We start from the raw sequence: 25,566 nt of genomic DNA, 5'->3' as shown, positions 1-25,566 counted from the left end.
CTTCAGCAACATGCCCACTGGCTGCAGTAACATGTAGACTGGCATGGAGAAAAATTACCACAGAACATACTGTTGTATAAGGTCATGGCTCTGAAGGGGTTAATGTTCATTTTCAATTGGCTCCACCCATTCTACTGATATTGCACTCACTCTGTGGGGTTGGTGGTTACACTGTAGCTTTTGGAGGGAGCAGATGGATGTGTCCTAGCTCCCTACGTTCCTAGTCATTCTGTCTAACCAAAAATCGTTGTACCTTTTGTTCTCATGTATTAAACCTTCTTGTTATTCAAGAACAGTATCTCTTCTGTAGATACTCTATGTCATTGTATTCTCTACTGACCATCACTAGATAGGTCCAGGAGAAACAAAGACAAAGGAGGATTAGTGGCAGTGACCTACCCCAACCAACCTTTACCACGTACTGGTGAGGTACCAAGAGTTTCATATTGTCCGAGAGTCATAGAGCCATACAGCACGAAAACGAACCCTTTGGTCCAACGCTTCCATGCCAGCCAAATATCCTAAATTAATCTAGTCCCGTTTGCCAGCACTTGGCCTGCATTCCTTTAAACCCTTCCTATTCATATACCCATTCGGATTCCTTTTAAATGTTGTCATTGTACCAGCCTCCACCACTTCCTCTGGCAGCTCATTCCATACATGCACCACCCTCTGCGTGAAAACGTTGGGCTTTAGGTCCCTTTTAAATCTGTCCCTTCTCACCCTAAACCTATGCCCTCTAGTACTGGACTCCCCCACCCCAGGGAAAAGACTTTGTCTATTTATCAATCCAAGCCCCTCATGATTTTATAAGCCTCTATAGCATCACCCCTCAGCCTTCGACGCTCCAGGGAAAACAGCCCCAGCCTGTTCAGCCTCTCTCTGTAGCTCAAACTCTCCAACCCTGGCAACATCCTTGTAAATCTTTTCTGTGGGATAAAACCACACAATTATTGCCAACCTGACCCTTACCACAAGGAGAAGAAACCTGAGACCCAGAAAAAAATAAACAAAAAGCAAGTGAGTTTACTTCTTTGAGAGCATTTTCACTTTAAGAAAACACAGGCTGATGTGGAGATAGATTTTTCATTAGTGATAGAATTGAGGGTTATGGGGAAAAGGCAGGATGGTGGAATTGAGGATTATCAGATGATCCCATTGAATGGTGAAGTAGACTCGATGGGCTGAGTGGTCTGCTGCTGTTCCTGCATCATATCTTAGACAGTTAATCATTAGCTGAAATGCAAGACTGTAGCAGCTATGGAAGCAGCAATAAGGTAGGCTCAGCACTCAAAAACCTTATTCAGGAGCTGGTAAGAAATACCTGGAGAGATAGAGAGAAAAGCAACCACACTCAGAACACCCAGAGACCTTGGTGAAGGAGGCTCCGCGAGGTGCAACAGAGGGTTTAGATTCTTTGATTAGATTCCCTATATTATGGAAACAGGCCCTTTGGCCCAACAGGTCCACGCCGACCGTCCGAAGAGTAAACCCCCCCAGACCCATTCTCCTACCCTATATTTACCCCCGACTAATGCACCAAACACTGTGAGCAATTTAGCATGGCCAATTCAGCTGGCCTGCACATCCTTGGATTGTGGGAGGAAACCGGAGCACCCGGAGGAAACCCACACAGACACGGGGAGAGTGTGCAAACTCCACACAGACAGTTGCCCGAGGAGTTTAAATTGGAAACATAGCTATGTTGTTTGCTTGAGGTGTCTCAACAATGGAAAATAAAACATGTGTGGACAATCTTTTGTGAAATGAAAGACTCCACAATGCATTGAGGAGAAGGTAGGCCCATCGATCAGGAAGGAAGTTAAGGAAACTCACTGAAGGCAGAGACGACAGGATCACAGGGGCATTTGGACAGAGAAAGGCCGTTCGGGGCTGTTTTTTGTGCTTGCCCCCCACCATTTAAATGGCTCACAGAAGCTGTGTATCTCATTCCCACCCACCCTGGAGGGGGGGCAATAACAGTCATCTGTCGTTGTGAGTCGACCAATTTGTGTTGGTGGGTGATGGGGGAGGGAGAGGGTGGATGGAGTTGAGGGGAGAGGGAGTTGAAAGGGGAAAAGGGGAATGGGATTGAGGGGGAGGGGTTTGGGAAGTGTGGATGGAGTTGGGGGTAGGCGGTTGAGGGGGAAGAGGGCTGGGGGGAGGGTGGATGGGGTTGGAGGAGGGGATTGAGGGGAGGAGGGTTTTGAAGGGGAGGGTATTGAGAGGGGAGAGGTTTGGGGGGGAGGGTGTTATAGGGAAGGATGGATGGGATTGAGGAGGGAGAGGGTTGAGGGGAGGAGAATGTTGGGGGGATGGGGTTGAGGGGGAGGTGGATGGGGTTAATGGTGGAGTTGAGGGGGGGAATAGGATTGAGTGGGACAGGTTTGAGGGGAGCGGGGGTTGAGGTGGGAGGGTGGATGGGGTTGGGGGGAAGGGTTGAGGGGAATGGGGTTGAAGGGGTGGAGTTGGCGGCAGGGTGAATGGGGTTAAAGGGGAGGGTTTGGGAGAGGGGGTTGGGGTTGAGGGTGTTGGGAGTGTGGATGAGATTAAGGGGAGGGGGTTGAGGGTGAATGGGGTTAAGGGAGAGGGGGTTGAGGGCGGAGAGTGAATGCGGTTAAGGGGGAGTGGGTTGGGGGAGGATGGATGGTGTTGAGGTGGAGGGGGTTGAGGGGGATGCGGGATGGGTTTAAGGTGGACAGTGTTGGAGGAGGCTGGATGGGGTTAAGGGGGGAGGGTGTTGGGGGTTGGTGAATGGGGTTAAGGGAGAGAGGGTTGAGGGGGAGTGCTGTTAAAGGGGAGGGGGTTGAGGGGGAGGGTGGATGGGGTTAAGCTGGATGGGAGGAAGGTCTCCTTTCTCTGAAGGAGAAGGTGGGCGGGTAGCTTGTTAGAGATGGTGCAAATCTTGTGCGGTCCGGACAGAGCAGACGGGGAGAAGGGTTCAGGATCAGAGATCACTGATTCAAGGTGACTGCCAATGGAATCAATGGTGACTTGAAGAAAACCTATTTAACCATGATTCGGAGAGACCGGTGTTGGACTGGGGTGTACAAAGTTAAAAAACACACAACACCAGGTTATAGTCCAACAGGTTTAATTGGAAGCACACTAGCTTTCGGAGCGTTGCTCCTTCATCAGGTGATAGTGGAGGACTCAATCCTAAAACGCAGAATTTATAGCAAAAGTTTACAGTGTGATGTAACTGAAATTATACATTGAAAAATTGATTGCTAAGTCTTTCATCTGTTTGAATACTATGATAGTTTCACTTCTTTCATGTGTAAATCACAAAACCTTTTTTAAAAAAAGTTGCATTCTCAGGTTAGCTGTTAACAATGGTGATAGCTAGACAATATGTTGAAGGTGTTAGCCCCCTGTGTTCTCTGTCTATGCCATGATGTTTAGATTGATTCTAATCTAAAAAGTGAGATAACAGAGTTCTACATGAATGCATGCAGTTTTTGTGCAAAGTACAATGTAACCCTGCAAGTACAAATTCACCCCACAAAATATATGTGTGCATGTGGGTCTTTGTCTGTCTGTCTGGGTAGGGGGTTGTGAGTGTGAGAAAGTGTATGTGTGTGTGTAGTGAGTGTAGAGTGTCTTAAGTCTGTGAGGGGGTGCATGTGTGAGTGTGGGAGTGTGTGTGTCTGTAAGGGTATGTGTGGGTGTCTGTGTGCGCGTCTGTGTATATGTGTGTGTCCATGTGTATGTGTGTATAGGAGTGCCTGTGTGTGTGTATAGTGCAATGGTGGTCACCTGTAATGTGACATGAACCCAAGATCCTGGTTGAGGCCCTCACTATGGGTACCGAACTTAGCTATCAGTCTTTGCTCGGCCACTTTTCGCTGCTGCCTGTCCTGAAGTCCGCCTTGGAGGATGGTCACCCGAAGGTCCGAGGCTGAATGTCCTGGACCACTGAAGTGTTCCCCGACTAGGAGGGAACCCTCCTGTCTGTTGATTGTTGTGCGGTGCCCATTCATCCGTTGTCATAGCCTTTTAAGCAGCGACTGGATGTGGATTGCACTTCCTGATGGAGGCAGATTCAGTCTCCAGCAATTGGAGATGTTTGCCAACTCTGACGGCAAAACGTTTGAGGCAAAGAAATTTCAGCAGGGGTCTAGTAAAGGGCACTTTTAGTTTAGTAACTAGACATGTGTGATAGGATCTGTATCACAGTAATGTCCGCCAACATTTAACTGGAGTCTGGGTCCTCTTTTGGTGTTTGACGTCCTCTCTCTTAGCAGCATCTGAGTAGTTCAATAAAACCAGTAAATAAAATTGAAAAGGATTTATTACAAGATGTATTTTAGAAGCTGGCTGGAAAGTTATATCAACAAGTGTGGTGCTGGAAAAGCACAGCCGGTCAGGCAGCATCCGAGGAGCAGGAGAATCGATGTGTCAGGCATAAGCCCTCCATCAGGAATGTTGGAGGACTGGGGGGCAGAGATGCAGAAGGGGGCTGAGAGATAAATAGGAAGGGGTGTGGGGCTGGGGGGATGGTACCTGAGAAGGTGATAGGTAGATGCAGCTGGAGGGGTGATGGTGATAAGACAGTGGGGAGGGTGGAATGGAGAGGTGGGAAGGAAGATGGATCAGTAGGACAGGTCAAGAAGGTGGTGCTAAGATGGAGGGTTGGATCTGGGATGGGGTGGGGGGAGAGGAGATGAGGAAACTGGTGAAATTGATGTTGATCCCGTGTGGTTGGAGGGTCCCAAGATGGAAGGTGGGACGTTCTTCCTCCAGGTGACCAACTTAAAGTATCAGTGTGTCAGTTGAGTGTCCTAAGCAGCAGACAAACTGGAAATCTCTACGGCTGCTCGGGTGCCTTTATTCTCGATGAAAATGTTCATTGAGGAATGAATTTGGTACTCACCCAGTCCTTTCAGCTTCTTCTTGTCCAGTTTCTGGTCCTTGCCCATCTCCTTGTTTGCTTCTGCCTGCACTGTGGCCTCTGGCTGCAATTTCCCAACCTCCTCGATACACTCTTCGGAAATCCCCTCCCCATTGTCCAGGGCCTGACTTCCAGATGTCTCCCCCTTGGCCTCCCTTCCCTGGAGGGTTTCTCCTGAGCCGTAGGTTTTGATGATGTCCTCCAGCTGCCTGTCCAGATCCTCGGCGATGTCAGTGATGGCTGTCTCTCCCTGAGCAGGAGCCTCCTCCTTCAGATTCAGGAGGGTCGTCTTCATCTGTGCCTGACCGAGTGCCGCAACAGTTTCCGGTTTCTCCTCCGGCTGTCGTGGTGACACCTGGGCGTTTTCAGCCGGAACGTCTTTCCTCGGCTGTTCTGGGAGGTCAGTGCTCGGACCTGATGTTGAATCTTGGGCTGGCTCCTGTCTTCCAGTGCCGCCGGAAGGGTCTTGAGAATTGGTGGTGATGGTATCCTGGTACTCCATTGTTGATTAATAATGCCTAAACAGGAGATAATAGGAATGTTACATCATTGGACAAACCTGACCCCAGGAATAATGACCCACATAATCTCAATGTTTATCATTGACCCTTCCCCATAGTAAGCTCTGATTCTTGCTGAGACCTTCATCAATCACTCTCCTACCCCAACAGCAGGAAAGTGAAGTGCATTCTCCGCTGGTCCCCTATGCCAGCCTCCCACTTTCTCTTCTGTTGTCGCTGCTGATTGAGTGTTCCTCACCTCTGCAACTCTGCGGTGAGTTGTAACCTGATTTTGTTTTTCCATTGTGTGTTCTCTTGTGGGTTCTGCTGTCCTTACCCGGTCTGGCCTACATGTGACTTCAGATCCACGGCGATGCGGGTGACTCTGTCAAGGCCAGCATTCATTGCCCATCCTTAATGCCCTGTGAATTGAATAGTGTTTCAGAGGGCAGAGACACCAACTCTCAATTTCCCTTGTCCTTTTAGATGGAAGCAGTTATGGGTTTGAAAAGGACTGTCTAAGGGTCTTGGGTGAATTTCTGCAGTGTATCTTGTGGGTGGTATACCCTGCTGCTACTGAGCGTCGGTAGTGGAGGGAGTGGATGCTTGTGGATGTGGTGTCAATCAAGTGGGCTGCTTTGTCCTAAATAGTGTCAGGCTTCCTCCAATGATATGACCATTATGCGTGTCCACTACCTTTCCTGTTTGAGAGGAATAATTAACTTTGGAGCTCAGGTAGAAATCCAATCTGTCCCTCACTTCCACAGTTTTCTCCAGTTAAATGATTTTCTTTTGCTTACTTGAGCCAGTTCCCCAGAGACACCCTATCTTCTCTCTCGCTCTCTCTCTCTTTCATTCTCTCTCTCTCTCTCTCTATCTATCCTTCTCTCTCTTTCAGCCAAAGGGGTGTGGATTTGACGCACAGCGGGTTTAGCGATCTACTGGAGTTTAGATGAATGAGGGGTGAGCTGGCTGAGCAAGGTAACATCCCGAAATGCTGAAATGATGTTTCCCCTCATGGGAGAGACTAGTACCGGGGGAGGGTCAACGTTCAAAAAATAAGGGGGTCGCCTATTTAAGAGAGAGATGAAGAAAATTTCTCTCAGAGAGTCGCGACCCGTTGGAATTCTCTTCTGTAGAGATCACTAGAGGTGGGATTATTTAAGGCAGATGCAATGTACTCCTGATTAATAACAGAGTCAGAGGATCAGCTCAGAGGGCAGGAAGAAGGTGGGGGTTAGTGAGAAAGTAGAGCTGGGGCCACAAACAAGTCAATCACAATCTTTTAGAATGGTGCTGCAGGCTTGAGGGGGCTGCATGGCCTCCTGCTGCTCCTTATATGTATGTTGGGGCTTTATAAATGTAAGTTGTTTATACACACCAGATCATGGCACAGACTTCCACTGAACTAATAGCTGGCCTATATTTGGCATTACTGTTAATCCCTGATCTGTGGTCTCAGGAGGGGCCAGAAGATGAAATCTGCCGGTGTTGCAGATTGGACAGGCTCCTGTCTGATAACAGAGACCAGGGTGCATCAAGAAAGAATCAGGAACTTGCATTCATATAGCGCCTTTTGCAAGTGCAGGGTCTCCCAAGGTGCTTTACGCTCAGCAAGCTCCCACAGAGACTGGTGAGTAGGAGGTGAATGGATGCTTGGGGCTAAAGGTGTAGATTGAACTGAGTTTTTGCCAGAGTGTGATGAGTTATAGAGGGATTTCCCTTTAAGACAGACACTGTGCAGTAACATATGCTGTGGTTAATTATAGCTATTTGCTTCATACAGACAGTAAGCTAACCAATGTGCAGCTGCTGCTCAGCCGCGAGGGCTTATTTGGAGCATTGCTAAATAGGGCCATGTTGGAGAGCACTATCGGGAGCTGTCGTTGACAGTTCAAACCAGCCTGGGGAAGACAAAGTGATCGCCTTCTCTAACATCCAAACACAGCCAGTGTCCCTGCAGTCAGATCAAAACACGGCCTGGAAATTATCCCCAGGGCACAGAATCACACATTCACAGGATAGTTACAGCAAAAGGGAGGCCATTCAGCCCAGCATACCTGCGTGCACCAGCTCTGCAAACGTGCCTCGTTACCCAGCGCCAATCTCCCGTCTTTTCCACATATTACTTAGTGCACGCCATTTCTATTCAAATAACCACCCAATCTCCTCTTGAGTCCCTCAGTTGAACCTGCCTCCCCCACATTTCCAGGCTACACCTTCCACACCCAACATGTTCGCTTTGTGGAAAAGGCTTTTCTTACATCACTTTATTTACAAGTCACTTTAAATCCTCACGAGCACCCCCCTCCGCTCCCACCTTCTTGATCTTTTTGTGAGCAGCAACATTTTTGGCCTATCAAGCCCACGGATGGTTTTGAAAATCTCTGTCAAATCGTCTCCCCAAGGAGAACAGTCCCAATATCATAGACTCCCTACTGTGTAGCAGCAAGCCATTTGGCCTATAGAGTCCACACCAACCTTCCAAAGAACATCCGACCCAGGCACACCCCTTTACCCTACATTTCCCACAGCCAATCCACCTAACCTGCACATCTTTGTGACTGTGAGGGGAAACTGGAGCACCCAGAGGAAACCCACACAGACACGGGGCAAACGTGCAAACTCCACACAAACGGTCGCCCGAGGCTGGAATCAAACTTGGGCCCCTGGTGCTATGAGGCAGCAACACTAACCATTGAGCCACCATGCCACCAGGAAACTTCTAAGCTTTAGGCTGGTTCTTATAATCCACGGGTGTATTCTCTCCTTATAATGTGGCATCCAGGAGATAGAGTACACTGTACTCCCACTGAGGTCTCACTAGTGTGTTTTATTTGACCATACAGGGTATAAAACACTGGGTTCCTCTTTCTGCTAATTTGACACCCGCTCCAAAAGAAGCCGCTCCAACACAACAACAACCTGTATTTGTGGGCAAGCACACATACTTGGAGGTTAAGTAGGCCATTCAGCCCTTCAACCTTGCTCTATTATTTAATGAGAATGTGCTTAATCTGTTCATCTCCTCAACTCCACATTCCCATCTAATCCCTGCCCAAACCCTTTCATCTGCTCCCTTGCTTCTAGACAATCTATCCACCTCCACCTTAAAATATCCAAGGTCTCTGTTTCAGTTGATTCAAGATGGCAGCACAGTAGCAGCCCTGCGTGCAGGCGCTTGCCCTGGGCTCACTCGTTCCCATATGCTTTCTTTTTGGTTTTGTCTTTTTTCACTTCCGCTCTTTTTCTTTCATGTTTTTCTTTCCCTTTTTCTTTATTTTGGAATCCTTTGTGGCGGATCAGTTAGTGACATCGGTGAGGTAGAGAGAGCAGGCATTGTGTGGATGGCGCCTCCTCGTGGTGACTGGAGGCAGTGGCGGCTGCAAGGATGATTGCCGGCTGTGGACTTTTCTAAGATGGCGGCGTTGGCAAGGCAACATCTCGGGGAAGGGACTTTAAGTGAGACAGTGGTGGCCTGGTCTGGCAGTGGAGCCAGGGACTTGTGATTGCTGTAGGCCCAGAGAAGGGACTCCTGGTGTTAGCGAGGTGGCAGCATGGTATGCCTGGAGCCAGGACTCTTGGCATCATCAAGGCCACAGCAGAGCCAAGATCTCCTGGTTGCCTGACAAGTGTACGCTCAGCACGGGTCCCTGCATTGGCGGTGGTTTTGGGGAGGTGGGCCTAGCTTGCACATTCCTGGACACTGCAATTTAGCCCAGACAGTCCATCCTAACCTACACCTCTTTGGACAGAGGGAGGAAGCCCACACAGACACAGGGAGAACATGCAAACTCCACACAGACTGTCTTGAAGCTTCTCAGTGTGTTTTACTGCATTATTCACTGTAAAATGCAAGTGACAATAAATAAACCATTCACTCATTCGTTCAAAGACTCATGAGCCTCTGAAAGAAAACAATTTTGCCTTATCTCTGTTGTAAACAGCCGACCCGTTATTTTTAAACAGTGAGCCTTGTCATAGATTCTCTAATAAAATGAAACATTCCCTTTATATTCATCCTGTCAAGATTCCTCGGGATCTAATACACTTCAAACAAGTTGCCTCCTACTCTTCCAGTATGCAGTGGATATCAGCCCAGCCTGGCTAACCTTCCCTTATAAGACTGTCCAGTGGCAGTGACAGCAGCATTACCATTGTAAAATGTCTCAAGAGGGGTGTCATACAGAAAAAGAATTGAGCCACATAAGAAGGTCGTAGGATGAATAGCCAATGCTTAGTGAAAGAGAAAGGTTGTAAGGAGCATCTTGAAGGTGGAGAGAGAGAGAGAGTTGGGGCAGTTTAAGGAGGCAATTCTAGAGTTTAGGGCCCAAGCAACTTAGTGTAGGGCTTTCTTGTGATGGCACCTTGGCTCAGTGGTTAGCTCTGCTGCCTCACAGTGCCAGGGACCCAAGTTCAATTCCAGCCTCAAATGACTGTCTGTGTGGAGTTTGCACACTCTCCCCATGTCTGCGTGGGTTTCTTCTGGGTGCTCTGGTTTCCTGCCACAGCCCAAAGATGTGCAGGTTGGATGGATTGGCCATGGGAAATGCAGGGTTAAAGGGGTGGGGTGGAAGGTCCTTCAGAGGGTTAGTGTGGACCTGATGGGTGGAATAGATTAGATTAGATTACTTACAGTGTGGAAACAGGCCATTCGGCCCAACAAGTCCACACCCACCCTCCGAAGCGCAACCCACCCAGAGCCATTCCCCTACATTTACCCCTTCACCTAACACTATGGGCAATTTAGCATGGCCAATTCACCTAACCTGCACATTTTCGGACTATGGGAGGAAACCGGAGCACCCAGAGGAAATCCACGCAGACACAGGGAAAATGTGCAAACTCCACACAGTCATAGAGTCATAGAGATGTACAGCATGGAAACAGACCCTTCGGTCCAACCTGTCCATGCCGACCAGATATCCCAACCCAATCTATCCCACCTGCCAGCATCCGGCCCATATCCCTCCAAACCCTTCCTATTCATATACCCATCCAAATGCCTCTTAAATGTTGCAATTGAACCAGCTTCCACCACTTCCTCTGGCAACTCATTCCATACACATACCACCATCTGCGTAAAAAGGTTGCCCCTCAGGTCTCTTTTATATCTTTCCCCTCTCACCCTAAACCTATGCCCTCTAGTTCTGGACTCCCCGACCCCAGGGAAAAGATTTTGCCTATTTATCCTATCCATGCCCCTCATAATTTTGTAAACCTCTATAAGGTCACCCCTCAGCCTCCGGCGCTCCAGGGAAAACAGCCCCAGCCTCTTCAGCCTCTCTCTGTAGCTCAGATCCTCCAACCCTGGCAACATTCTTGTAAATCTTTTCTGAACCCTTTCAAGTTTCACAACATCTTTCTGATAGGAAGGAGACCAGAATTGCACGCAATATTCCAACAGTGGCCTAACCAATGTCCTGTACAGCCGCAACATGACCTCCCAACCCCTGTAATCAATACTCTGACCAATAAAGGAAAACATACCAAACGCCTTCTTCACTATCCTATCTACCTGCGACTCCACTTTCAAGGAGCTATGAACCTTCACTCTAAGGTCTCTTTGTTCTGCAACACTCCCTAGGACCTTACCATTAAGTGTATAAGTCCTGCTAAGATTTGCTTTCCCAAAATGCAGCACCTCGCATTTATCTGAATTAAACTCCATCTGCCACTTCTCAGCCTATTGGCCCATCTGGTCCAGATCCTGTTATAATCTGAGGTAACCCTCTTCGCTGTCCACTACACCTCCAATTTTGGTGTCATCTGCAAACTTACTAACTGTACCTCTTATGCTCGCATCCAAATCATTTATGTAAATGACAAAACATAGGGGGCCCAGCACCGAACCTTGTGGCACTCCACTGGTCACCTGAGGCAGGAATTGAACCCAGGTCTCTGGCGCTGTGAGGCAACAGTACTAACCACTGTGCCACCGTGCCTACTTCCATATTTTTGAGGTTCTAAGTGGATTGCTATTCAAGATAAAAGTAAGTCACACCGTGTTTCATCATGAATAGAACATTATTCTATTTATTGTAAACTTAATCTTTAACTTGGAGGTGCCAGTGTTGGACTGGGATGTACAAAGTTAAAAATCACACAACACCAGGTTATAGTCTAACAGGTTTATTTAGAAGCACTAGCTTTCAGAGCACTGCTCCTTCATCAGGTGGTTGTGGAAGAGAAGATCATAAGACACAGAATTTATAGCAAAAGTTTACAGTGTGACATAACTGAAACTAGATATTGAAAAAGACCTGGATTGTTTGTTAAGTCTCTCATCTTTTAGAATGATCATGTTGGTTTCAGTTGTTGGTTTCAAATAAACCTGTTGCACTACAACCTGGTGTGTGATTTTCAACTTAATGTTTAACAAATGACAAAAAAATTCAGATTACTAATTTAGGCTTCACTCCTTTAAAACCTCAAATACTCAAAAATTTGTTCATGAATAAGTTAGAGAAAAGCAGAAGGTTTGACACAAATGTTATGGGTGGAAAAAGTGTGGAGAGTGGAAACAAATTCTATAGATCGTAAGCCCAGACCACAAGCATGGAGAGTTATTTCCCTCAGCTTTTTAGCCTTTTAAAGTGATGGTGACAAGATGCAGGTGATTCTTCTGTAAAGTGATAATTGCATTCTTGTGCAACCCTACATTATAGAAAGATCATGCTTTAGAAACAATACTTAAAGTGTTGGCGATGTAATCGCGTTACAGCCAACACATGTTTTAAACGTTCATGCTTTAGAAACAGTGTCCCCCAATTTGTCAATTGTATTGCCGCCAATTCGTGTTACTGAAAGGGCGTTATTGCAGAATGACCTGTATTGTCTGATGAGTGACAATGAGTCATTGATACAAATAACTGGTTGGGTGGATCTTTTCTTTAATCAGAATTCTTCTTTTAAAGTCATGAGGGCTTTTGTCTTTTCGCTCACAGACAGAAGGGGTAAGAAATGCTTATTGTGTGCATGCTTCTAGATGTCTCTGTACATTGCAGGTCTGTAACAAACTGCAGTCGCACCAAACTCTAGGCATGCCTTCCTCAGCTCAAAGAATGCTGCACTAGCACAATGGAGGCGATTTGGGATCTTTTCAACAATAACTTTTTTGGTTGACAGGGCAGTCCAAAGGTGTTGGAAGTGACTGCGTTTGAGGACAACAGCAGCAGATCCGACACCAAGCCCATGGTTTACAAAGCTGTGATGGCTCCTGCCTTCTTATATGGCTCTGAGACATGGGCTGTATACAGCAGACACCTCCAAGGTGCTGGAGCAGGAAGACCAACGCTGCCTGTGAATCCACTGGGAAGACAGATGCACCAACACCAGAGTCCTTGACCAGGCCAATATCCCCAGCATCGAGGCACTGACCACCCTTGATTGGCTGTGATGGACACAAGATTCCCCAAGCCAGTGCTCTACCCCCAGCTCCGAAAGAGCAGGAGAACCATAGGTGAAATAAGGAATTGCTTCAGGGATGCCCCCAAGACCCCACAGGTGAAATGCAGCATTCCCACAGACACCTGGGAATCACTGGCCCGAGACTGTCCAAAGTGGGGGAGGGGCATCCGGGAAGGTGTCGAGCATCTCGAGAATTGCTGGTGGGAAAAAGTGGAAGCCAGGCACAAACAGTGTAAGGAGCGTGCTGACCCCCAGCCATCCCTTCCCATTACCACCTGCTGCCCCAAGTGTAACAGAGTCTGCAGTAGCCTCAATGGTCTGTACAACCACCTACAGATTCACCCTGCGAGTGGGAGAGAGACATCCTTGTCTGTGAGGGACCACCGATGATGAGCTCAAAGACTCCCGCTGCCACATTGCCTCAAAAAGTATCCACCTTCAAAACATAATAAAATCTTGTACAGCTAAAGTGTACATCACGCAAGCTCACTAGATCTCACGTCCTTATGAGGAAAGGTTGAACAGGATAGGCTTGTATTCACTGACCTTTAGAAGTTAAGAGGTTGCTATTTGAAACATGTAAGATCCTGAGGGGTCCTGACAGGGCAAGTATAGAGTGTGGTTCCCATTAAGTGAGAAAGTAGAATTAGGGTTCACTGATCATGGGCCATCCACTTAAAACAGAGAGGAGGTGAGCTTTCATTCCATCAGAGGGTTGTGAGTCTCTGGGTTTCTCTTCCTGAAAGGTGGTGAAAGAAAAGTCGTTCGATATTTTTGTGTCAGGGGTGGATAGAATTTTGATTAGCAGAGAGGTGAAAGGTCATCCGGGTGGGTGAAAATGTAGGCTTGAGATTCGAATTAGATCAGCCATGATCTTACAGAGCAATCTGATATGACACAACAATTCCTCTGCAACCTCACGCTATGGAAAATCACATTGTAGAAGATTGCATTGTAGAAGATCGCTAATACTTGCTCAGTGGAAAGTTCACATTCTTCAAACAGTGTCCGCAATTCACCAATCGCGTCACAGCCAATTTGTGTTGACGGAATGTGCGTTATACCAGAATGACCTGAATGGTAGTGCATGTGTGAGGGGCTGAATGGCCTACCTTCTACAACTAATTTGTTTCATAAGTTCATATGGAAACAAACACTAAACTCCGGAGATCACGCGAGAATCACACCCTCTACATCAAAGACAACATTTAATCAAGTGGTTAGCACTGCTGCCTCCCAGCACGAGGGATCCAGGTTCGATTCCAGCCTCGGGCAACCGTCTGTGTGGAGTTTGCACATTCTCCCCGTGTCTGTGTAGGTTTCCTCCAGGTGCTCTCACAATCCAAAGATGTGCAGGATAGGTGAATTGGCCATGCTAAATTACCCATCGTGTAGGTTATTAGTCAGGGGTAAATATAGGGGAGATTACTCTTCAGAGGGTCAGTGTGGACTTGTTAGGCTAAAGGGCCTGTTTTTACACTGTGGGCATACTAATTCTAAAGAAAATGAGACAACAAAGGACTTTGAATGCAATGGTGATGGAAACCTCTCCACTGGTTTAAGGCATAACTTACAGAAAGGAAGATTGGAGTTCATTCATCTCAGTCTTAGCACGTAACCTGAGGACTTCCTCAGTGTGGCTCCTTGGCTCAACCATCTTCAGCTACTTCATCAATGACCTTCCTTCCATTACAACTGGGATGTCCACCAATGATTGCACAATGTTCAGCACCATTCGCGACTGTTCAAATGCATCAAGATCTGGACAATATCCAGGCTTAGATACAAAAAAAAACTGCAGATGCTAGAATCCAAAGTAGACAGGCAGGAGGCTGGAAGAACACAGCAAGTCAGGCAGCATCAGGAGGTGCAGAAGTCAGTGGTCTAACCCTTCTTCAGGACTGGGTGTGAGTGTGGGCGAGCTGCAGATAAAGGGGGCGGCGGGAGCAGGATGGTGAAGTGGGGATAGGTGAACTCAGGCAGAGGGTATGACCTGGTTGGTCAATAGGAGGAATAAATCTAGTAGGTGGCTGGGAGGAGTGAAAGGGCGGGGAGGGGGAGGGGCTGGTAAGGGAGTCGGGGGAAGGGAAAGGAGGTTATTTGAAATTGGACAACTCTATGTTGAGTCCTCTGGGTTGTAGGCAGCCCAGGCGGAAGATGAGGTGTTGTTCCTCCAATATGCGGTTTGGTTCATTGTGGCATTGGCAGAGGCAATGGCATTATCCAGGCTAGAATTGACAGGTAGCAAATAACATCCATTACACACAAGTGCCAATGACCTTCTCTGACAAGAGAGAATCTAACCATTGTCCCTTGACTTTCAATAATATAATCATTGCTAAATCTCCCACCATCAGCATTTTGGGGGTTGCAGCTGATCAGAAAGCAGTCTGAAACAGTCATATAAATACTGTGGCTACAAGAGAGGCTAGGAATCCCGCAGCAAGTAATTCACACTTTGACTCCTCCACGTCTGTCCACCTCTATAAGACACAAGTCAGGAGTGTGATGGAATGCTCCCCACTTGCCTGATAGGTGCAGCTCCAACCACACTCAAGAAGCTCAATACCATCCAGGGCAAAGCAACCTCAGCATGCATAAGTGAGTCAGATTAGGGACTGGACCGTGATACTGAAACATTGTGGTCACTCTGGGTCAGAACGTCAAGGCTTCAGAGAAGAGAAAGTGTGAGGGTGCTTTGCAAGGCCAGTACGGGGGTGAGGGTCTGCAGTTACGTTTGGAGACTTGATCGGCTGGCATTGTTCTCCTTTGAGCAGGCCAGATAAATAGGAACAAATTACTACAGATGCTGGACTCTGTACTGGAAGCAACAAATGCTGGAGATCAGGCAGCCTCCATGGGGCGAGAGCAAGCTGAAGCTCTGCTGAAGAGTCATCCAGACTTGAAACGTTAGCTTGCTCTCTCTCCATGGATGCTGCCTGACCTGCTGTGATCTCCAAGATGAACAGCAAATTTGATCTGGATACGTTTGAGGCAACATGAAGGAACACTATTGCAGATGAATGCTGGTGATCAAGAGCAGGCTGTTTGAATGCTTGACAGAACCAGCCACGATCGTAATTTTCAAAAAAGGATTGGATAAATATTTGACAGGCTGTGGAGAAAGAGTGGAGTTGCGAGAAAGGGCTGGCATAGCTACGATAGACCAAATGGCCTCCCTGTCTGCTGTATGGGTTTGTGATTCCATATCCACATGAAGTGCTTTGGAATGTTCCTGAGGGATCTGACAGATTTGGGGCTTTATAAATGCACATTCCTTTCCATCCTTCAAAGGCAAATGATTCATTTGGAAAAGTTGCTGTCTCCATGACTACCAGAGGAGACGACAAAGGAATTACAAAATAAAACCAGAATAAAATTGCCTCATAAATTCCACCAACGTATTTTGTTCAGAAGATGACTTAACCTCTTTCCCTCTGTCTTTCAGGTAGTTTCTCGGGTGGATAGAGATATGCCTCAGATGATGGTGGACACCCTAGTTTTACCAACATTGGTGTAAAATCTTGCACAACAACATTTTAAATACAAGATTATTTTGATGCCAAAATGAATGGCACATTAGAAATGAACACCTAGAACTGAAGCTGCATTTGGTGTTGGATCTCAGGTGATTTGTAGCGATAGGAACCCTCTAGCCACTGAGATTTTGCTAGGGGCAGCTGCAACTGTCACTTATAATATGCCCCTCCCCCCCCACACACCTCTTTGCCCCTGTTTCTGTAATTTCCATCCTCCTCCTCCCTTCAGCCCACCAAGATCCGCACAGTTCCTAGCTCGGTCGCTTGTGCATCAGCCATTGCTCACTCGGTGACGCTCTCGTCTCTGAGTCAGCTGCAGCCCCGTCAAAATGATGGAAGCATTTTAATAGACTCACAGTCACAGAGTCATAGAGTTGTACAGCACAGAATCGGAAGCTTCGGTCCAACTTGTCCATACCGACCAGATATCCCAATCTCATCTAGTCCCATTTGCCAACATTTGAGCCATATCCCTCTAAACCCTTCCTATTCATACACCCATCCAGATGACTTTTAAATGTTTGTCATTATACTAGCCTCCGCCACTTCCTCTGGCAGCTCATTCCATGCACGTACCACCCTCTGCGTGAAAAGGTTGCCCCTTAGGTCTGTTTTAAATCTTTCCCCTCTCACCCTAAACCTATGGCTTCTAGTTTTGGACTCCCCTACCCTGGGGAAAAAAACCTTAGCTATTTACCCTATCATAATTTTATAAACCTCTATAAGGTTATTCCTCATTCTCTGATGCTCCAGGGAAAACAGCCCCAGCCGATTCAGTCTCACCCGATAGCTCAAACCCTCCAAACCTGGTAACATCCTTGTAAATTTTTACTGAACTCTTTCAAGATTAACAGCATCTTTCCTACGGCAGAAAGGAAAGAAATGAGCGCAGTATTCCAAACATGGCCTCGCCAATATTGGAAAGTAACCCGGACAAATGGAGAGATGTGCAAGAGGATTTTGGGCTTTAGGATCTAGGTGACTGAAGGTGTGGTAGCGAAACGTGGGGTTGCCCAAGGGTTAAATGATTACAAAGATCTCAGAGGATGGCAGGGCCTGAGGAGATTATATATTTGATTAGGAATTAGCCCAAGCAGGGAGAGACATGAAAAATGAAATTATTGTGAAAAACAAAGAATCTCTGCAACTTTTCATCTTGTATGAATGCGAGAATGCAATAGAGTCATAGAGTCAGAGATGTACAGCATAGAAACAGACCCTTCGGTCCAACCGGTCCATGCCGACCAGATATCCCAACCCAATCTAGTCCCACCTGCCAGCACCCGGCCCATATCCCTCCAAACCCTTCCTATTCATATACCCATCCAAACGTTTCAAACATTCTCAATAATTTATGCCAAAGAGAAAAAAATGGTGATCAATGGGTATGTCAACTCTGATTGGCATTGCCATTGGAGAAAGTGAAGTGGAACTACAACTCTCTGGCTAATTCAAAGAATCTGAAAAACCTGGACGTATTCCTTACGTTTGCAGTTTCCTGCATCCATCAATTCCAGCAAGTATAAATAAACCGCTTTATGAAATCGAATGGTTATGCTAAATCGATTGTTACTGTGGCTATTGATAGTTCAAAATCGCACAACACCAAGTTATAGTCCAACAGATTTATTTGGACTATAACCTGGTGTTGTGTGATTTGTAACTTTGTACATCCCAGTCCGACACCGGCACCTCCGAATCAAGATAGTTCAGCAATTATTATTCTTCTGGTGGCTGATGATTAGATTGGAAATTTAAAATTGAGTCTCTGATGTGTCAACGTGCCGGGGTTAGGGTGGGAACGGCGGAGCCCAATGGATCTGTGAAATTTGGTGCAAGTTATAACATGGGCTATGGGGATCAGGCTAAGTAGATCAGGTTCTACAGGAAGAAGTATGCAAGGCCAGTCAAGGGTGTTTGGCAGCTGTTGAGATGGAGGTAACAATAGTGAAGCAGCACTTTACCCGCATTTCTCACAATCTGACCTACTGCATTCGCTGCTCACAATGTTGTCTCCTACTACTTTGGGGAAATGAAGCCGTAGACTGGATGACCTCTTTGCAGAACATCCACATCCTGCCTGCAAAAAAAGACCCTGGCCTTGCGGTTGCCTGCCACTTTAACACATCACCCTGTTCCCTGGCCAACATCCCTGTCTCAGGCTCGCTGCAGTGCCCGAGCTAAGCTCAGGGCAAGCTGGAAGGACAGCACCTCATTTACTGCCTAGGAACCCTGCAGCCCTCTGGACTCAATATCAAGTTCAATCATTTTAGGGCCTGAACTCCCCCATGTCTTAGCCCCCTACCTCACACACCAGATCTTGCTATCACACAGTCTACCATTACACACCACCCACTGTTAGCCACGAACAGTCTCCATTAACAGCTATTCACCCTCCCAGCCGGACCATTATCCTTTTTCTGTCCAGCTGGGTTCTTCTCTCCCTTTGGGCTCTATCCCCACCTATCGTTTATTCCTTACCACCCCCCCCCCCCCCACCCTTCCGCCCACCCATCCTATCTTGTGCATTAAAACTGACATTGTCCTTGCTACCATCAGTTCTGAGGAAGGGTCACCAGATCCGAAACATTAATTCTGATTTCTCTTCACAGATGCTGCCAGACCTGCTGAGCTTTTACAACTACTTCTGTTTTTGTTTCTGATTTACAGCATCTGCAGTTCTTTTGGTTTGTATTTACGTAAACAGTAGTGGCTATGAAGGCCTTAGACTTTGGCATTAAAGTCATAAATATCTTCAAAGAGATATGCAAGTGAACATGTAGCTGCCCAGGCTGCTTTACACAGTCCTCTGTTTATCCTGTGTGCTAAAGAAACTAATGAAGCAATGAATTCAGACAGGGGGTGTACTCCTGCGTTGGTTAAAGAGACAGTGAGGCTAGGTTTAGGAAGGAACTGCCCAGTTATGTGGGAAAGTCTGTCAGTTTTCCAGCTGCTCTGGTGACAAGACACTCTCCATAATGACCAAGTCTGATTGGATTATATGTGGAAAGTTCTTTACGCAGAGGTTGGTGGGTGCATGGAACGTGTTGCCAGCGGAGGTGGTAGGGGAAGGCACAATAGCATCATTTAAGATATACCTAGACAGATACATGAATGGGCAGGAAGCAGAGGGATACTGATCCTTAGAAAATAGGCAACAGGTTTAGATAGAGGATCTGGATTGGTGCAGGCTTGGAGGGCTGAAGGGCCTGTTCCTGTGCTGTAACTTTCTTTGATCTTTGTTTTTTTGTCTAAAGTAAGAAAAGCTTTAACTTGTCCTATAACTGTGTCAAGAAAATAAACAGGAAACTAATGCTTTGCTCTGTTTGGTGAGACAGTGACATCTTAGAGTCATAGAGTCATAGAGAAGTACAGCACGGAAACAGACCCTCCAGTCCAGCACGTCCATGCTGACAAGATATCCCAACCTAATCTAGTCTGATTTGCCAGCACTTGGCCTATATCCCTACAAACACTTCCTATTCATGTATCTATCCAAATGCCTTTTAAATGTTGCAATTGTATCAGCTTCCACCACTTCTTCTGGCAGTTCATTCCATACATGTACCACCCTCTACATGAAAAAGTTGCCCTTTAGGTCCCTTTTATATCTTTCCCCTATCACCCTAAACCTATGCCCTCTAGTTCTGGACTCTCCCACCCCAGGGAAATGACCTTGCCCATTTACCCTATCCATGCTCCTCCTGATTTTATAAAGCTCAATGAGGTCACCCTTCAGCCTCTGACGCTCCAGGGAAAACAGCTCCAGCCTATTCAGCCTCTCCCTATAGCTCAAATCCTCCAACCCTGGCAACATCCTTATAATTCTTTTCTGAACCCTTTCAAGTTTCACAACATCCTTTCGATAGGAAGGAGACCAGAATTGCACGCAATATTCCAAAAGTGGCCTAACCAATGTCCTGTACAGCCACAACATGACCTCCCAACTCCTGTACTCAATACTCTGACCGATAAAGGAAAGCATACCAAATGCCTTCTTCACTATTATATCTACCTGTGACTCTGCTTTCAAGGAGCTATGAACCTGCACTCCAAGGTCTCTCAGCGGAAAGTACCAATTGAATTCTCGAACACCTGATCAATCACTGGGCCAGTGACTTTGAAACAAGGGTTTAGCTTCGAGGTGAATTATGCTTTATGAATAAACACATAACGAAGAACTGTACAGCACAGGAACAAGCCCTTTGGTCCACCAAAACTGTACCGACACATGAATGAAAAACCTTTTGCCTCTCCACAATCTGTATCCCTCTATTTCCTGCCTGTTCAGGTATCTGTCAAGGTGCCTTTTAAGCATTACCATTGTATCCACCTCCTCCAGCAGCGCACTCCAGGCACTTACCCCCCACTGTGATAAAAATTTGCCTCTTGCATCTCCTTCAAACGTAGCCCCCTTTTACCTTAAATCTCTGTCCCCCTGTAATTGACATTTCTACCCTCAGAAAAAAACTGTAACTATCCATTCTCTCCATGCCTCTCATAATTTTGTAAACCTCTATCAGGTCATACCTCATGCACTAACATTCAAGTGAAAACAAATCAAGTTTGTCCAATCTCTCCTCATAATACCCCCCAAACCAGGCAAAATACAGAAAACCTTATTCTGTGCTCTCTCCAAAGCCTCCATATCCTTCTGGTACTGTGGAAACCAGAGTGTAAGCATTATTCCAAATGTTACCTACCTAAAGATCCATACAGCTGCAACATAACTTCCCAATTCTTATACTCTGTGCTGCCACTGATGAAGGCATGCTATATGCCCTCTTGACCACCCTATCCACTTGCAATGCCACTTTCAGGGAACTGTGGACCTAGATCTCTCTGTCTGTTGATGCTATTAAAGATTCTGTCACTTACTGTTTACTTTCCTCCTAAATTTGATCTCCCAAAATGTATCATCTCACATTTGTCCGGATTAAATTCCATCAGTCATTTCTCCTGCCAAGTCTCCAGCCTATCTACATCTTACTGTATCCTCTGCAATCCTCCTCATTATCTGCAGCTCCCCCAATCTTTGTCTCATCCACAAAGCCACCTACATTTTCCTCCAGAACATTCATATAGATATTGAAAACAACAGAGGTCCTAGTATGGATACCTGCGGATACTGATACCCACTGGTCACAGATCTCCAGTCAGAAAAATCACTCTTCTATCACTACCCTCTGGCTTATGTGACTAAGCCAGCTCTGTATCCATTTTGGTTGGTAAAATGTGGAGTTGGAGAAGCACAACAAGTCAGACAGTATTGGAGGAACAGGGCTGGAAACCATTCATCAGGACTGAACCCATTTTACCAGCTCACTGTGGATCCCATGAGACTTCACCTTCTGTACCAGCCTGCCATGTCAAAGGCCTTGTTAAAGTCCATGTAGACAACACCCACTGCTCTGCCCTCATCAACCACCTTTGTTACTCCCTCTTAAAACGCAATCAAGTTTGTAAGACATGATCTCCCCTGTACAAAGCCGTGCTGCCTATTGTCAAGAAATCCATATTTTTCCAAATGTGAGTAAATATTGTCCCTAAGAAGATTCTCCAATAATTTCCCTCCCACTGACGTCAGGCTCACCGGCCTATAATGTTCCAGATTATTCCCGTTGCCCTTCTTAAACAAAGGAACAATGTTGGTTATTCTTCAGTCCTCTGGGACCTAAATGTTCTCTATTACATTGTTTGATAGCCTTTCGCTGATGTAAAATTTGTATTATTGACTGTTCAAATGATTTTGCCTTTATTTCACACCCCCAGGAAAATTAAGGAGGATAAATAAATGCAGTTTAAGTTGTTAGCATTATACCCCCAGAACAGGAGCCAGCTGAACAAAACATAATCAGCACCCTAACCTCCCCCATGCTCTCCATTTCAGCGATTATACCTTCTCAATGTCAGAGACCAAATTAACTTTGTCTTCAAATAGTGGCATTATTACAACAGATTGAGAAGTTAAATGTGAACTCACCTCAGTCTGGAAAGTGTAACGTTGTGAAGGCAGACTCACCTTCTAGAGTGACAGGGCAGCTGAGGCAGTTGTGTGACTGGAATCATTTTAGCTAAAAATAGACCAGGCCAACAGCGAGCCTGGGGGAAGGGCCCGTGAGGTTATCCTAGTCCTAGTCCTTGGATCCTTGGAATGACTCAACTAAATCACAGCCCCACCCCCAGCCAAAACACATAGCACTCTATTTTTATTTTGGAATGTTCACTTGTGCTTCAGTGACACGAAGAGTCATGTTGCAGGCACTAATGGTGGTGTTGCCACATCCAGGCAGACACACACACACATACACAAATATAGGTACATATACATACTGACATGTATATGCACATGCATACACACACACACACTGACACATATGTATACTAATGCATGTACATGTTCAAACATACAGAGGCACACATCCACGTATGCACGTATGCCCACATTCATGTGAAACTCAGTCATCAGGGAAGATGGTGACAGTGCAAGAAAATGGTGTTGAAGTAAGTATTCAGCCATGATCTAGAATGGCAGAGCAAGCCCAGTTGATTGACTGACCTACTGTGCTCCTGTATGCTCCGATTGTAGTGATTGTAATGAGGTCAGCCAGGGGGACCTCATAAAGGATGAGTTCCCTGATTGTGGTGGTTAATCTGGTCCAATCAGGGAGCCCTGGCTGACAGTTATAAACAGGAGTATCAGAGGCTCTGCTCACTCTGAGAGCTGGCTCTGAGGAAGCTGTGTGTGTCAAGGACCCTCCACGTGTAAATAAAGGGTGACTTGGTGGCCGGGATGAGGGTGGTGTGTGAATGTGTGTGAGGATGTCAGATACTGGTCTCTGTAGAGTTAGTTCAATGTTCCAGCATGCTCCCACACTCAGAACTGCAGACAAACCACAACAGCATAGACAAACGCTCACTTACTTACACAAATGCCAAAACATATGCACACATGCATGTATCATTGTATTCATACTTATTCACATGCAGTCACCAAAACACATGCAACACTCATGTGCGCATTTGCACACACATGTATCCTTGCATTCACATGCACAAATACATCCTTACATGCACCCATCTTCATACACACACCCATCTTCATACACACACACCTTCACACACATGCCTGCACACTTGCAGTCTCACACTTCCCTCCTCTCACACACACACACCTGCACATAGCCTCACACCTCCCTCCCCTCAGACACAGCCTCACACACACTCCCTCACACACAAATCCTCAAACATACCCTTACACATGCATCTTCACATGCACACCCTCACATACATGTCCTCTCACACACAAACACTCCTACACACACCCTTATACATGCATCCTCACACACATCCTTACACACACGCATTCGCATGCACGGGCGCACGCACACACCTGTGGTGCACACATATTACATTAACACCAAGATTTCACAGAAAATGAATTAACAACAGGGAATCAATCAGCTTCAACACTTTGAAATGTGCCATTCTTAGCAATGACTTGAAATTGCAATCAATGACAAACAGGGAACAGGGAATACATGCTGTAACAATGTGAAATGTGCATCAGTGTTTGGTTAAACAATATTGATCTCTCTTAAGGGAAGTAGAAACCTGAAATCATTTGCATAAAAGTGGATGCTGGTGATCAATTGCTGCTTTAGAGACTCTGATTGTTTGATAGAATTGGTTTGAATGTCAAAGCATTTGGAGTGAGGAGGATGGGGGCATTAAATGGCACGGAGGTATAGATGACTCACACTGCATTCTGGAAGAGTGTCAAGGGGCTGAATGTCCTCAGTTTCCTGTACTACTTGTAATGTGACATTAAAATACTTTGCAAACTACTATCGTTCAGGATGAATTCAGTCTGGTGTAGCTGTTTGGGTGATGTAGTCTCCTGACCTGGAGTGGGGATATGAAGAAACAAAATGGACTAGTAGGCCATTCAGCCCTTCAAGTCTGCTTCACCACTCAATTAGTGCATGAGTGAACTGTTTGCATTTTGAATCCCACCCCCCCCCCCCTCATTCGCAATAATCCCTTGCTGAATGAGAATCTATCCCCAGCTACAACAAAACCATTCAATCTTCACTGCCTTCTGAGGCAGAGAGCTCCACATTCACACAGTCCCTTTGGTTTTAGTTTTGCCAACTGGAGGAGGTAATAACCCACCCATACTAGTCAGCTGGGCTTCTCAGTCAGAAGGTTGTGAGTTCAAATCCTTCTTCAGCACCAAACCCAGGTTGACGCTCCCAAGAGCTGCACCGTTGAAGGTGAGAAGTTAAACTGAGACTCTCAGGGGTATGTAATACCCCATTGCTCCCTTGGTAGAAGAATGTGGTTTTGTTATAAGTAACTAGTCTGAAGGATTAAGTATTGGAGACTGTGTTGCGTTCCACACAATTTGATGTTTTATTATTCACTTACGGGACATGGGCACTACGGCAGATCAGCATTTATCGCCCATCCCTTGTTGGCCTCAGAAAGTGTTGGTGAATCACCTGCAGTTTTGTGTGCTGTAGGTAGACCCACAGTGTTGTTAGCAGAGTGTGTAATGTCATACAGATGGATGGGGAAAGATCAGAACTGCTCAGTTACTTGTAGAAATGAGGCCTATATCCCAGGTATCCTCTTACTTATACTAACAATGTTTACTTTACTGACATCACCCGTACCCAATTACCAACATGCAATCAATTAAATCTTGGTTAAATCTTCTCCATCAAACTCACACATGGTCGTCCCTCTATCACTGTAAACTCTGTAGAACGTCAGACTCAACCAGAGTCAAGAAAGTGGATGGTGACAGCAAACTACCCCAACCACAAGCTGGTAGTGGTTGGCATACAGCCCATGCAACATGGTGATCAGCAAGTGAGTATCATTGCTTAAGGTAACAAGGTTGCTTTGAACAAGGCAACTGCAGTGAGCATTCCAATGGACTCATGAGCAGAGAATTCCAATCTTTAAAGACTTGATGGGTTTAACGAACTATTCATATAGAAACTAGGTGCCTATACCAAATTGGCCTCTAGACACATTGATGGTAAATCAACAAAGGAGAAACTGCACTTAATGGTAACACATTTCAGACCTGGCAAGAGAAGTGCAACAGCAGGAGTGAGCTAAAAAGTAGTGAGATCTGGCGATTACAGCTTCCAGGATCTGTAGAGCATTCCTGATTAGAGGCTCAAAAGAAAGTGAGTGGGCTTTGGAATTC

General features: G+C 46.2%; 1 protein-coding gene across 1 annotated transcript in view; it reads right to left on the bottom strand.

Moving 5' to 3' along the window:
• txlnba (taxilin beta a) overlaps positions 1-22,473 on the bottom strand; it is a 53,903-nt gene extending 31,430 nt beyond the window's left edge. The window contains exons 1-2 of the mRNA XM_043695335.2: positions 22,327-22,473; positions 4,877-5,412 (exon numbers count right to left, since the gene is read on the bottom strand). Of these exons, the coding sequence (XP_043551270.2) occupies positions 4,877-5,396 (520 nt within the window). The 5' untranslated portion in view covers positions 5,397-5,412; positions 22,327-22,473. The remainder of the gene's footprint in view (positions 1-4,876; positions 5,413-22,326) is intronic.
• Between the last annotated feature and the right edge of the window lie 3,093 nt (positions 22,474-25,566).

This window comes from Chiloscyllium plagiosum, unplaced genomic scaffold (genome assembly GCF_037043375.1).
Source record: "Chiloscyllium plagiosum isolate Xiang-an unplaced genomic scaffold, Cpla_swu_hap1 HiC_scaffold_10, whole genome shotgun sequence".
NCBI lineage: Eukaryota > Metazoa > Chordata > Chondrichthyes > Orectolobiformes > Hemiscylliidae > Chiloscyllium > Chiloscyllium plagiosum.
This window is presented reverse-complemented; position numbering and strand designations above follow the sequence as displayed.